At 38.9% G+C, this 14,209-nt stretch overlaps 3 protein-coding genes across 3 annotated transcripts in view; 2 read left to right on the top strand and 1 right to left on the bottom strand.

Annotated features, from left to right (window-relative positions):
- LOC108649735 (uncharacterized) overlaps positions 1-1,324 on the bottom strand; it is a 37,523-nt gene extending 36,199 nt beyond the window's left edge. The window contains exon 1 of the mRNA XM_030385937.2: positions 1,162-1,324. Coding sequence (XP_030241797.1) covers positions 1,162-1,196 — 35 coding nt within the window. The 5' untranslated portion in view covers positions 1,197-1,324. The remainder of the gene's footprint in view (positions 1-1,161) is intronic.
- Idgf2 (Imaginal disc growth factor 2) lies at positions 137-3,869 on the top strand. The gene is made up of 3 exons (XM_030385940.2): positions 137-340; positions 2,512-3,069; positions 3,137-3,869. The coding sequence occupies exons 1-3, from the start codon at positions 232-234 to the stop codon at positions 3,787-3,789; spliced, it is 1,320 nt and encodes a 439-aa protein (XP_030241800.1). The 5' UTR covers positions 137-231; the 3' UTR covers positions 3,790-3,869.
- Positions 3,870-4,401: 532 nt separating this feature from the next.
- On the top strand, positions 4,402-6,175 carry Idgf3 (Imaginal disc growth factor 3). Its single transcript, XM_030385895.2, has 3 exons — positions 4,402-4,596; positions 4,730-5,281; positions 5,343-6,175. The coding sequence occupies exons 1-3, from the start codon at positions 4,479-4,481 to the stop codon at positions 5,993-5,995; spliced, it is 1,323 nt and encodes a 440-aa protein (XP_030241755.1). The 5' UTR covers positions 4,402-4,478; the 3' UTR covers positions 5,996-6,175.
- Positions 6,176-14,209: the final 8,034 nt, after the last annotated feature.

The following is a 14,209-nucleotide window of genomic DNA, read 5'->3' as shown; positions in this document are numbered from 1 at the left end:
CTCTCTCTCTCTCTCTATCTCTCTCAGTATACTTCTCAGCTCTGGCAGTAAACAAATGTTGTGTGTGTTTCTCTCAATGGAGGAAGCTTTTGGTGTCGTCATCGTCTGTCGACAGCTTCATTTCTCGGCCGCCGTTTTCGGTTTCCATTTCAGTTTCAGTTCGATTTCATTGAAACATCGCTGCGGTCGTGCTACATTGTCTAATACGTATTTTGCTAAACACTGCTAAACATGAGGCAGTTATATTTACTTTCGTTTTTAACGGGCTACCTGGTGACTGTGACAACGGCAGCATCGAACCTAGTATGCTATTATGATTCATCCAGTTATACGCGCGAGGGTAAGGCTACAGTTTAACAAAACAATTTATATTTAATGGCCAACAAAATTTCCATTTCAATGTCAATATTGAAGAATAATATTGTCATGCTGCTTGACTTCAAATCCAAACCACAAATAATTTATAATATGAATGGAAGTGTTAACTTATTTTATTGGATATTAACACACGAGAAGGAGTTCTCGGAAGTATTTCGTTTATACACAAATAAAAAATATAAATAATATAAAATTTGAAATAAGTAGTTGCCATAGCTCTACTCTAAAATTCTTTGAAAAATTTGTTATATAGGTACACATATATATTTATATTCATTATTTTTATTTCAGTTTATATTGTCTTTCAATACTTTTTTAATTTTAATTATAATGTATGTATATATAATATATAAAAATATAATGAAAAACACTGCTGATTGCGTTCAGTAATGCTGATAAGCCCACACAAACTGCTCAAATGAGAATACAGGGTGTGTCGGGAGCAAGCACGCTTCCAGCTTCGCTTACGATAAAGATTATTTCAGAGGCATAACACCACCACTTTACATATAATATATTCGAATGTAGCATATTAGTATATAATACGAAGGGTATTTTTTTTACTTAATTAACAAGCTAGACTGTAAACATATCGAGAGTCTGACAGTTGGTTGAGTCCAGAGGTCAATGGCTTATCAGCTGAGTCGCGAGAGCGGCAGAGAGCTGAGCTCACAAATACGCTCTCTCGCTAATATAAAACGTAAGCGTACAACATAAAATATAGTTTTGGAAAATATTTAAAGGCAAACAATTGAGAACGAGGTTGACGGGCGACAAACTTACCGACAATAATATATATAGAATTGTAATCCAATCATGACAGTTATACAAAACACCACAACAGCCTATGTACGCTTCTTACACTAAATCCACGCGCTCGCAATCAAAAGCTGAGCGTACAACTCGCCGCGAGACCAACGCGACAACTGCCCCAGCAACAATTCTCCGTTGGAGACCCAACAAGTGACTAACATTGTGACGCAGTTATGAACAGTGGAACGAAATTCAAATAATAAAACGAGAGTAGATTCATGAAAGCTGAAAAGCGTGAAAAGCCAAGCCGCAGTTGAAAAACAATCGTTGAAAATATTTATGAAAGCTCTTTCAAATATTATTTTATTTTTCAGAGTGAACGAATGGGCTGAATTTCCTTTTAAATCAATTTTATATAAGTCCCACATATCATATAACCATGTTTATTTATTTTGTTCAACACATTTTGTTTTCTCTTGGACAACTGTTTTACACTTTAAGTGAATAATGAACATCTCCAAGTTTGAATTCAACGAGCTTGTTGTTGTCGCTCGCTTGCTCTTAATTGAGTCCACAGTGGACAGTTATCCCACATATGGTGGACAATGGAAAATTTGTATTGTTTTTCTGGCAAATGTCGTTTTTACTTAAATAGTTCAAATCAAATAAGCTCTTAAACTAAATATCTGTGTGTACTTTACTTTATATCATTTTTTTTTAAATTTAGCATACATAGAAAATTTGTTTTTGTCTTCGTTATATTCCAGTTATTGGCTCTGTAATAGTTCATTTGTATTTTACACTAATACTGTTTTCAATGTGTCTTATGTAAACTAATTTGCACCTGATTACGAATTAAGTAATAGGGAATACCCGATTATCACTCGATCTGTATACAGATTTCAAGCTATTACTGGAGCTTTCAGGTTTTTACGATACAATTTTACGATTACTGAGAACTGAGGCGAGTATTGTATAATAAAAGAAATAATAAATTCGATATACTTAAGCGTCAGTTCATATTTGTTATACAATATTTAAACAAAGATATATTGAAATAATAACAAAATTAAAATATGGAAAAAATACGTACAAGTTTGCTTGCTGTGCACCTTAAACATTGCAAGCAAGCTTCAATAGTCACACAATGTGTAAACGTGACTCCACATACATAAACAAGTCAGAGTGTTGGATGTAGGTGGCTGTGCCCGCTTGAAAAATGCCCTAAGTCCCATGTCGATTGATCGATAGTGATAGCCAATATTCGGTGTTATCGGCCACGCCTCCTTAACACCCATTTATACAATAAACTTAAGCTCTACGATATTTCATATTTTTTCATTCTTATTTATTTCCTAATACGTCCAATTATCGTTGTAGGTTTGGGCAAACTGTTGAATCCAGATCTGGAGATAGCCTTGCAGTTCTGTTCGCACTTGGTTTACGGTTATCTGGGCATTCGTGGCGACAACTACCAAGCATACAGCTTGAATGAAAACTTGGACATCTATAAACATCAATTTTCGGAAGTAACAGCTTTCAAGCGAAAATATCCACACCTTAAAGTTCTACTCAGCGTGGGCGGCGATCGTGACATCGATCCGGAACATCCAAACAAATACATTGAGCTTCTCGAAGGAGAAAAGCTGCGACAGATAGCCTTTATCCAATCGGCCTACTCGTTGGTTAAGAACTATGGCTTCGATGGCCTAGATCTGGCTTATCAGTTTCCACGTAACAAGCCCCGAAAGGTGCACGGCGAGCTGGGTACGGTCTGGAAGAGTTTCAAGAAACTCTTCACTGGCGACTTCATAGTTGACGAAAATGCGGCCCTGCACAAGGAGCAGTTCACGGCTTTCGTGCGCGATGTGAAGAACTCCCTACGTAACGATGGATTCTTGCTCAGTTTGACGGTGCTTCCCAACGTCAACTCGACGTGTGAGTACTCAAAGTCATTTGTTAATTTGCCAAATGTGAAGTTGCTTGAACATTCGATATTTTACAGGGTACTTTGATATACCTGCATTGAACGGACTTGCCGATTTCGTCAATTTGGCTGCCTTTGATTTTCTAACACCCGCCCGTAACCCCGAAGAAGCGGATTATACAGCTCCACTATACGAGCTGCCGGGCCAGAATCGTCTCCCACATTACAATGCCGACTTTCAAGTCAAATATTGGCTACAGCAAGGATTCCCCGCTAGCAAACTCAATTTGGGTGTTGCTAGCTATGGAAATGCCTGGAAACTGACTAGCGAATCTGGCCTGGAAGGTACACCTGTGGTGCCACACACCGAGGGAGCTGCCCCGGAAGGCTTGCAATCACAGAAGCCTGGGCTGCTCAGTTTCCCAGAGATCTGCGCCAAGCTCCCCAATCCACAAAATCAATATCTCAAGGGAAACGATTCGCCATTGCGACGTGTAGGTGATCCATCTAAGCGTTATGGTATCTACGCCTATCGCGCTGTTGACGGAGCCGTAACTGAGGGTCTCTGGATAAGTTACGACGACCCCGAAGTAGCATCTAACAAAGCGGCCTATGTCCGTGCCAATAATTTGGGCGGCATAGCTCTATTCGACCTAAGCTACGATGATTTCCGGGGACAGTGCACCAATGACAGATACCCAATATTACGCTCCATTAAGTACCGCTTGTAAATTGTACTATACATACATACATATACATATAAAAGCATTATCAAATAATAAACAGATGATGAATACTCTTCGCTTATAAATTTCTTCTTGTTTTCGCTTCATTTAAGACTCACTAACTAAATATTTTTATAAATTTAAACAATAAACAAAATTGTTGTTGGCTCTTATCGTGAAGCTGCTTATTATATCTTATTGTACTCGTTCACGAAAGTGAAATGAGTATATTTGTGTTGTGCATGTCCGTCCGTCTGTCCGTCTGTCCATATGAACGCAATCTTTTCGGCAATATTGAATATTCACCTTCCTTCCGAACTATGTATGTATGAAACAAATATAGGATCGAACTGGTCTTGAACCGTCGCTAAGCGTGTCATCTCACAAAATCTTCTAGTAAATCTAAAAATCAATCGTAATTCTTAGAAAACGCTAGGTGCGCTACGAACAGCGGGATTGAACTCAACGCCCTAAATATACTTAAAATTGCAGTGCACACCAAACAAAGAATTCCAGAGAAATCTGTTGATAGTATACATACATACATATATGTGAAGGTTATGGTTCGACCCAGTCGGTCTACGGCAAAGCTCATTTAAATTCGAGTTCCGTTGTCATTTGAATTTAGTTGCGATTTGTGTCTCGTTTCGTACGGACGTATTTCATTGTGATCTTCTCTCTCCAACTCTGATACAATGCGCTCTCTGTTGCTCGGCGTAACGTTGACTGTGCTGCTCTCAGAGCTGCCGTCGCACACAGCAGCTGCTCCGCGTCTGATTTGTTACTACGACTCGGCAGGTTATGAGCGACAAGGTATGTATGTATACACACTCAACCACACACACACACACACACATACACATAAATTTTTGTATTGTATATTGCTCTCCACATAACACTTTTTTTGGTTCAATTTTTCTCCCTCTGCCTGTCCGCTCTCTGTTAGGTCTCGCTCAATTCACTTTTACGGACTTGGAGCTAGCACTGCAGTTTTGCACTCACGTGATATATGGCTACGCTGGCATCAACCCGGACACCTATGAGATGAAAAGTCTAAATCAGCCGCTCGATTTTGATCGCCGTCACTTTGCTCAAATAACAGCGCTTAAAGAGAAATATCCATATATTAAATTTCTGTTAAGTGTAGGAGGTGACCGTGATTTGGAGCAAGATGATAAATATGTTAAGCTGCTAGAGGCTGGCACTCAGGCCCAAGAACGTTTCATCAACTCGGCTAAAGATATCATACGACGCTTCAATTTTGATGGTCTGGATCTCGCTTTCCAGCTGCCACGCAACAAGCCACGGAAGGTTCACTCAGAAGCCGGCATGGTATGGAAAAGCTTTAAGAAATTCTTCACCGGCGATTTCATAGTCGACCCCGATGCTGAGACCCATAAGACACAGATGACAAGCCTGGTTATGGGTCTGAACTCCGCATTTAAAGCGAACGATTTGCTGCTAAGTCTTACCGTTCTACCCAATGTCAACTCCAGCTGTAAGTCTGTCCAAGTGTGTGCTTAACTTCTCCACTCATCACATCTACTCTCGATCTACAGGGTACTTCGATGCACCTGTCATCGCTCAAAATGTTGACTTCATCAACCTCGCCACATTCGACTTTCTGACGCCCGCCCGCAACCCAGAGGAAGCGGACTACTCTGCTCCACTCTACGAGGCATTCGGACAGAATCGCCTGCCCCATTACAATGTCAACTTTCAAATGGAGCATTGGCTGCTGCAACGCGTGCCTGCGAGCAAACTGAATATCGGCATTGCCAGTTACGGACGTGCCTGGAAGCTAACGATTGACTCTGGCAGCAGCGGACAGCCGGTGCAGATTGCTGATGGGCCAGCACATGCGGGGCCGCAAACCAAGACCGAGGGACTCCTCAGCTGGGCCGAGATATGTGCACTGCTGCCAAATCCGAGCAATGTTAATGCCAAAGGCCACGCGGCGCCCATCAAACGCGTCTCTGACCCCACAAAGCGTTATGGCAGCTACGCCTATCGCGCCGCCGATGAGAATGGCATCTATGGACTGTGGGTTAGCTATGACGATCCGGAAACCGCCTCCAGCAAGGCGCAATATGTGCGCGCCAAGAATCTCGGTGGCATTGCACTGTTCGACTTGACTCTGGATGATTTCCGAGGTCAGTGCACCGGCGATCGCTTCCCCATGCTGCGTGCTATCAAATATCGACTTCTCTAATGCAAATGCGCATACATATGTACAAGCATACATCCATATATACATATATATATATATATATATATAGTAGCCAAGTAGCCATTTTACCAAATGTTGGAATTGCAAATTCTGTCGCTGGCTGCCACAGCTAGCCGTCTGTCAGTTCGCTTTACTAATTAATTACAAAGTTGTAAACTAAAATGCGCCGCAAATTATTTCATTAGCCTCTGGGCACAACTACTGCTTTTATGTTGTAGCATTGTATTTGGACTCGGTCTCCATGATCAGGCCACGGCCGACGGGGACCGGGGCTCGGGGATCTGGGTTAAATTGTCTTTCTGCGCTTTGGATTTCGATGGCACCCAGCAGTGAAACGCCTTTATCTTTTTCGCCTTGCTACGATCTTGCTTGAATGTTTTTTTCGTCGTTCCCTTTGGCTCAGCTTGCTATGCCGTTGAGATTTACAGAGATTTCGGCACATGCCGCGACTCTGCTTGCGCCAGCCAATTGTTATACCCTGCATCGAGTGCTTCAAGATGTGCATGATGTTTAGCGAGTAAATAAACACAACAGCTGGATGAATATTTTCCCTCAGCTAGCTCTCGCATGCCTGGGTAAAATAGGTACTTTGGGTACTCGATATATGCTAGTCGGGCACACTTGATAAAATTTCCTGCATAATTGGCAAAACGTTTTACAAGCCCAATATATACATACTCAGTACCGTACCTATACCCGAACCCGTACTCGTTTGTGCTCTGGCCAGCCTCAATAGGCCATTCCCTCGCTTTTCGCCTTTGTGAACTTACAGAAGCCCAAGTCCACAGTTGGACACCAGCGAGAGAACCCGATTGCTGATCGATGACTAGTGAACAATTTCAATTTCATCTGACAACGACACGAATATAAACAACTAAATTAAGTTATTGTTTCAGTGACAATAACAGCTAATGCATTGCACGAGAATGGGTTGGCATTAAATGATTACTATAACTATGCGGAAGCTGAAATGGCTTATACGATTATTAATAAAATATTATTTCAATTTTACAAGTACTAAACTAATATTCATCTTATTTATTGAGACATAATCATAATTTGTATTCACACATTTAATTTCACAAGAATTTAATTGAAACTATAATAATAATAATAATCAGAAATGATATATCATCAGTTACTATCAGTTCCTCAATGTCTCTAGTCAATTATTAAATTTATCCCGGAATCGTGTTCTCATTTAGCGCAACGAAACTATAAAATATTCACAATTGGCGCAATGCCCTTGCTGAATGCAAAATATGCATTTAGTGGCAATTGATCGTGGCGGCGTCTATCCAGATCTTGATGAAGCTCACACACACACACACACACTCAGAAATAGGTCCTTAGTTAGGGCTGAAGGTATCTTCAGTAAATGAGAAAAATTGAAGAAAAAAACACTTATACACATACGCACACACACAAACAAAACAAAACAGAGTCTACAAGTTGTAAACATGGCATTGTTTAGCAAAAATCTGTGGCCAGCTTTACAGTCTCAGATGCCTGGTTTCTGCTATATGCCATCGACAGAAAGATCGTGTCTGCTGCTCATAGCTTGACTCCAACTACCGATTTCCAACTCCTGCCTCCAGACGCCCGATTACAGCTCCTTCGGTAGCTTGTCACATTGGCGGTAGTGGCGCAACAAGACCTCTGCATGATATTTGCTTTGCGATTATTGGCAGCCTGCGCCCCATGCGAATGACAAATATGTTGCCTATGTATGCTTCCCCATGCCGGCTGCTCGCCAAGCTCGCCAAGCTGCTGCTACTGCTGCGGCTGCTGCGACTGCTGCTGCGGCTGCTGCCTTCTGTGGAAGGCTCACAGTCGCCAGCATGGGTCTCTACCTCTTTAAATAAAGATATTTTCGCCCTCATTACGCTCTGTGTCCTTTTGTTTTGTGTATTTTTTTTCTTTTCTGTTGTTGGCGGTGGCCGATGAAGTGTCGCTGATTGCGCGTTGTATTGTTTTGGTTAGTCGAAGATGTCCACGAGGGCGATAAGAAATGCATGCATGCATGTACGTTGCTTTAAGTCAGGATTTGGTCAATTTGCGAAAACTCAGATAGCACTGATATTATTAGCTGCAGTGCTGTCGCCATGCTTAGAGAACTTTTTTTATACGTTTTGAAGAAGCTTTTTTCTTTGCAAGTATCTTCAATTGAGTATAATTTATGGAAATAAGAGATTTGTTGTATGAAATCATGATAGGCTAATTTTGGTTTGTTAATTAATGCAAGATATTACTTTATTATTTATTCAAACTGTATTGATAATTTCTTCATAAATAAATCATTTTATTATTAACTTTTTCCGAAACTAAACTCTTTCCTCCACAAACAAATTCCATACCTTCGTTTGTCTTGCTTATTGTTCAGGTCCATTATTCTTGACTCAGTTGTTTTATTGCTTTGTTAATTTTAAATAAATCACGCGATTTTATGGACCTGTTGAGCCGAGACACATGTTTGTTTCAGCCTTGTTAATCGACTTCATATTTTTAAAAACCACCGTTTTAGCCGTCCAAAGTCATTTTCGTTCAATAGTCAGCGGGTTGTCACACAACATGATTTAAGCCTAGTGCCCAATGTGGATCCCTAACTACCAACTGGCGCCAGAGCGCCAATGCTTTGCAGCACTCTGCTGAGAGCTCTTCAGTCGTTTTTATATTTTTAACACCCAGTTCGTGGCCGTCAGGGTCATTATTATTCGGAATATTCATTGTTATTGTTGCTGTTGCCATTTAGAAAAAACTTGAATGGGAAATGAAAGAAGATTGCATAAATTTACTCGGAGGATCTTTATTGCAGAACTTATTTCTTATACTTGGAATGGACAAACAAATGATTGTATACAGAAGAAGATTCCTTATTGTCTTGAATGATCATATCTGAAAATACTAAACATTGCCTATACAGCCAATTTCTAATCCAAATTCTAGTGCTATAGACACCAAATCTTTCCATCTCTAATTCTTTTTAGAAAATAAAGAAGAAATTGTTTCATTAATTAAATATTCATTCAATCAGGTGCTATGTATAAATATTGTGGCTATTACCATTTTGTTTTTTCAACACGCCAAATAAATTTGCCATAAATAGTAACCGAATTAACGTTGTGTAAATGAAGGAAGCAAGGGAAAGAGAGAGAAAGAAAAATTGTGTTAAAAACTAAAAGTTTTGTTTATTTTTATTCCGATTTTTCGCGCCAATTAAATTCAATTAGCTGTCGGCAGCGATGCATTTCTCTATGATGTGGATAGCTAACCATGTAATACACAGTTCTAGAGTCGCCTTTTCCAACTCGCACTCATTTCACCATCACAAATGTATGCTGTGTGTGGATGTCCATGTGTGGTTATATGTGTGTGCGTACCACCATGTGTGTAACGACCATAATAAGTTGTAGCGCCACTGCGTCATAAAAGGTTATTTTAAACAAATAAACACGTGGAATTAATGAAGAAACGTGTGTGTGTGTGTGTGGCGTTTAATAGCTTACGCATAAATAAACAAGTAAGAGTGCTTCATACGATAGTGTCCAATAAGGCGAGATACCCTGTGCCCCTTGCCATGCCAAGTGAAAACTTATCGCGATTTCAATACAGAATTTCAATTGACATTCATGTATAATAATTATATGTGAGAAATTGTTTACATTTGAGATATAGATGAGGAGATTTTATAAAATATATATTTGTCCTTATTTAAGTACATACAATAATCATAAATAATATATGCTATATGAGCTAAGTGAGCTGAATACAGAGTGCTCACTCGTCAGGTACACAAGTGTAGACTGCTCTGTTTATCTTAGAGAGATATCATTTGAAGAAACCCATTCGAAATATATTTTAGATTTCAATCAAAGTAATTCTGTAGATTTAAACTGCAATAGTATTAAATCAGATGAGCTGAATCAAATTTACAAAATTAGCAAATTTATATGTGCGCATGTATGTGCACTTTAAAGTTGTAGACAAACAGAGTGAAACGATTTCCTTTGGTCTTGCGGTCACCAATGAATGAACGTAAACATTTTCAAACTTTTAATTGCCACACTAAAAACGAAACAAAACATGTATGGATGGCTGGATGGATGGATGGATGGATACAACGTGTGAAACTGTTGGAGATTAAGAGCGACTATCTGGCTGCAAAAGACTGGCAGACTGGCAGACCGACAGACTGAAATACTGGACTGAATGGGGGCTGGCTATAATGTATAAAGGAGGCAGACTGATGCTGATGACGACGCGCCTAAAACAAACAAATAAATGCCAAGTAAATGGCCAACAGCGACGCTGGCGGCACGCTTTGCCTGGTCTTAATTAAATCAAGGGAAAACAAGTAAGAACGTTGCAGTCGGGCGCTACCGACTGCGGAATACTCATTCACAGTCCGTATACATGATGCTATGTTTACAAAGGGGCATTTATTCTTATTTCAAATTTAATTTGGCTTTAAAAAATTTAGTACAAAACAATTATGCTTTTTGATTATATTGTAGCTTTTGGTAATTTTTATCGAGTAATCGATAATTATTATATTGATCGTGCACTTTTTGAGTACAAATGTATGGTAATTTTCGTTAATAGCTTTCGGTCACACCTATTGCAGATTCTTAAGCGTTTGCTTACATTACAAAAGCGCGCTTTTTAGCATTCTAAGAATTGTGATTGATTTCTGGATTTTCTAGCTGTTATTGTAGTTTTGTCAGATGACGCTCTGTTATTAGTTTATTGTATTTTAGCTACTAGATTGTCAAGCAAAACGATAGCGTGGGTGATAGAGGCGTCGCAAGTTATGTTACAGCGGCGGAGGTTCAAGGCCCCTTCAATGTTGTATATTTTTTTTCATACATATTTTGTTTTTTATTTTATTCTTTTTTCTAATTAAAAAATTTTATAAGTTTAAAATTGTTAAATTGTTCTTCTTAAATATTATTATATATGTACATATGTACGCATTTATGCATGTACATATATGTATGTACATAAGTCTGCACGCATATGTAACATTCCAGCGTTTCTTAAGCACGCGCTCATTTGTATGTGTGTATGTATGTACACATAAATGCATACTCTAGCGTTGAAATGAGACTGATTTGTTTTTGCTTTGTTCTTGAATTTACCATCCGCTACTCTCATAACAAGAATCTTATTTTTGGATTTCATTTTAATTGCATCCGTCGACAATAGGTGATGGCGCTGTCAGCAAAGGCGCCGGTTCAATTTGTTTTTGTTCTTTTGACAAACATGACTTGGGTGCGAGTTCAAATCCCGCGGAAAACTCTTTTTTGTAAATTGCATATTTTGTTATTTTAGTTTCTTTTATATTTTTTAAATATTTAAATTTTATTTTTAAATTTTATAAAAATGTTTCCTTCCGTGTTATCAATGCCTATTAAGCCTATTTGTATATACATGTACATACATAGATAGCTCAAGCATATAAATGTCGCAATTTGATACTACAAATGCCGATTGCCACGCCCCTAATGGCCGTAGACACCTCATTTTTGGCCAGTTCTTAGAAAGAGCTAACGGTAACGTAAATGCAAAATTTGAATGCTTACGCTCAAAAAATGTGAAAATTACAGGGTATTTTTCGATATGCCACGCCCCCAAAGAGGCGTGACAATTATTTTTGGGGCATCGATAAAGGAGGTTACCAGTATTACAACTATCCAAATTTGAAGCTTCTAGCTCTTAAACTGTAGGAGATATAAAGTTTTGCGGTTTGCCACGCCCCCTTTGGGCGGACATATATCCACTATAGCTTGTTGGACTTGGGAGGTCAACTCACGTATATATACCACATTTCAAGTCTCTAGCATCAATAGTGCCTAAAATATAGCCAAATTTGAAAAATCACTATATCTTCAGGGCCGATTTGCCACGCCCCTATTAGGCGTAGACATACAAATTTTTAATCAGTCATTATAGAATTATAGCATTAGCTCACGTGCGAAATTTCAACGTTCTAGCTTTAGAACTTTAGGAGATACAGTTTTATCTGATTTGCCACGCCCCCAATGGGCGTAGATATATCCACCATAGCTTTTTGGACTTGGGGGGTCAACGCGGATCTACATACCAAATTTCAACTTTCTAGCTCTTCAACTAACATGATTTCTGGTATATCGGAAAATGCATTTTCCGATTTGCCACGCCCCTAGTGGGCGGATCGGGAAAATTTTAACACTTTATAAATCGGAGTTATACACGAGTATGTGTTCCAAATTTCAAGTCTCTAGCTTCAATAGCGGCGAAATGAACTGCGTTCATACGGACAGACGGACAGACGGACAGACGGACAGACGGACAGACGGACGGACGGACGGACGGACAGACGGACGGACAGCAAGACGGACATTGCACAAAACCAATATACTAATTCACTTCGTGAATGAGTATAAAAACAATAAAAACTACACACATACACCCATCCATCGGATCGGGATCGGGATCGGGAATTGGTATCGAGTCTGCCAGAGATTTTATTACACACTGTGCGCCATGCAATAATTCAAAAAATACTTTGCAGTATATCATTATAATCAAAATGTTTTACAACGATGTCTACCACCCAGCGTGTGCAACGTTTACGTTTTTGGGGTATCCGGCAACACTAACAGGACTTATGATTCCCCATTCAGAATGTTTAGATGCACAAATAAACAGTCGTAAAAATTCCCCTGCTATGCTCAGCTCGTGGCATTTCCATTTCAATTGTAAACATCTATAAACGTAGTGTGCCAATATTTTTCAATGCGAGAGCTATCTATAAATTCGAATACGAAATGCCAGAAAAGAAATCAATTCTGACGTTGCACGGGGCCCGGCCAAATTCAAAATGAATGAATACTTTTATTATTATTTTATAAATATTATAATAATTCATTGACAGAAAAATATAACTTTATTAATATTTTATATTTATATTTTCATTCAAAGTAAAAATATGATTTTATTTTATTTATTTTAATATGATATTTACTTTATTCTATTCGCTAGAATGTACATTAAATTTAATTAAGTGCTCCAATCTGATATAATATATAAATATATTTACACTTAAGTGTCTCAAAGAAAAATTGATTTTAAATAAAAGAAATATATATACTGATATAATTTTCTAAAATTTTGTATTTGTTAAATAATAATTTTTAATATATATTTATCTATTCGCGGCTGTTTGTGTCTATTCTAAGCCCCGCAAATTAAATTAACCCACCCTTAACCCTACAGCTCTCATTTATGGGCGCCAAACCTGTCAAATATTAGTTATAAAGTATAGTCGTATAAAGTACAGATTTTACATAGAATATGTCACTATCATCTTCAAACTATCTAAGAGTTTACAGCACTATGGCAATGCTTGTTCTTAAGTCAAGAGAAGATATATAGAGAATTACTGCGTGCCTATATTTCATGATTATGTCAGTTGCTTGTGTTCAGGCCCCCGCGTGGGGTCTTCATGGCTGGCGGGCAGGGGAGCCCGCAAATGAAATTGCGTGCGCACGCGTACAGCGCCAAAACGAATTAAGCTTGATGCACTAACCACTGATAATTCAATTTTTGGTCATTTTGTGTATAGAGATGACAGAGGAGCAGAACGGCTGCTGCTCTTCGTATCCATTCAATTTGTACAACTGTTACACACGCACAACATATCAACAACAATTTGGCAGTTCGATTTGCGACTGCATGAGAAATCTGTGTGTGACACGCACAAGAAACGTCTTCGGGTTGTGTTTATGCCAAAGTGTTCTAATTGATGTTGTTGTTGTTGTTGGTTCAGTTGTTGCTTGCTTGCTTCAAATTCCTGCATATCATCTCCGTAATCTCGGCTTCTGTTAGCAGGCAATCCATTGAAAAAAGTGAATGAGTTAAATCAAACAAATATTGTATAAATTTTAGATAATGTATGCGAAAATTTACCAAAAGGGGTTGCCTCATCTTCATGCCTACCTACCCTCCACGATTTCACAATATCTGTTATCAGCTGTCAAATTTGCCAAATCACGATGACGTATCACTAAACCGCGTTTGACATTCACTTCTCTTGGTAGACAGTAAACAGCAAAGGGTTGCATTCTAATTTCTTAGGGTTATTCGAGTCACAAACTACGAGCACTCATTGCGTCTGGCATATGAACAAATAGATAAGAGTGTGAAGCCAGAAGC

Source organism: Drosophila navojoa, chromosome 3 (assembly GCF_054131105.1).
Source record: "Drosophila navojoa isolate 15081-1374.11 chromosome 3, UAZ_NAV_1.0, whole genome shotgun sequence".
Lineage (NCBI taxonomy): Eukaryota > Metazoa > Arthropoda > Insecta > Diptera > Drosophilidae > Drosophila > Drosophila navojoa.
The sequence above is the reverse complement of the archived record's forward strand: the minus strand, read 5'-3'. Positions and strand labels throughout refer to the sequence as shown.

What these genes read in the sequence shown, in the direction of transcription:
- Idgf3 (XM_030385895.2), top strand. Translation starts at nt 4,479, where the DNA reads ATGCGCTCTCTGTTGCTCGGCGTAACGTTGACTGTGCTGCTCTCAGAG. An exon ending in GGCAGGTTATGAGCGACAAG is followed by an intron (nt 4,597 to 4,729) that starts GTATGTATGTAT and finishes GCTCTCTGTTAG; the next exon opens with GTCTCGCTCAATTCACTTTT. An exon ending in ACCCAATGTCAACTCCAGCT is followed by an intron (nt 5,282 to 5,342) that starts GTAAGTCTGTCC and finishes CTCGATCTACAG; the next exon opens with GGTACTTCGATGCACCTGTC.
- Idgf2 (XM_030385940.2), top strand. Translation starts at nt 232, where the DNA reads ATGAGGCAGTTATATTTACTTTCGTTTTTAACGGGCTACCTGGTGACT. An exon ending in ATCCAGTTATACGCGCGAGG is followed by an intron (nt 341 to 2,511) that starts GTAAGGCTACAG and finishes TTATCGTTGTAG; the next exon opens with GTTTGGGCAAACTGTTGAAT. An exon ending in TCCCAACGTCAACTCGACGT is followed by an intron (nt 3,070 to 3,136) that starts GTGAGTACTCAA and finishes GATATTTTACAG; the next exon opens with GGTACTTTGATATACCTGCA.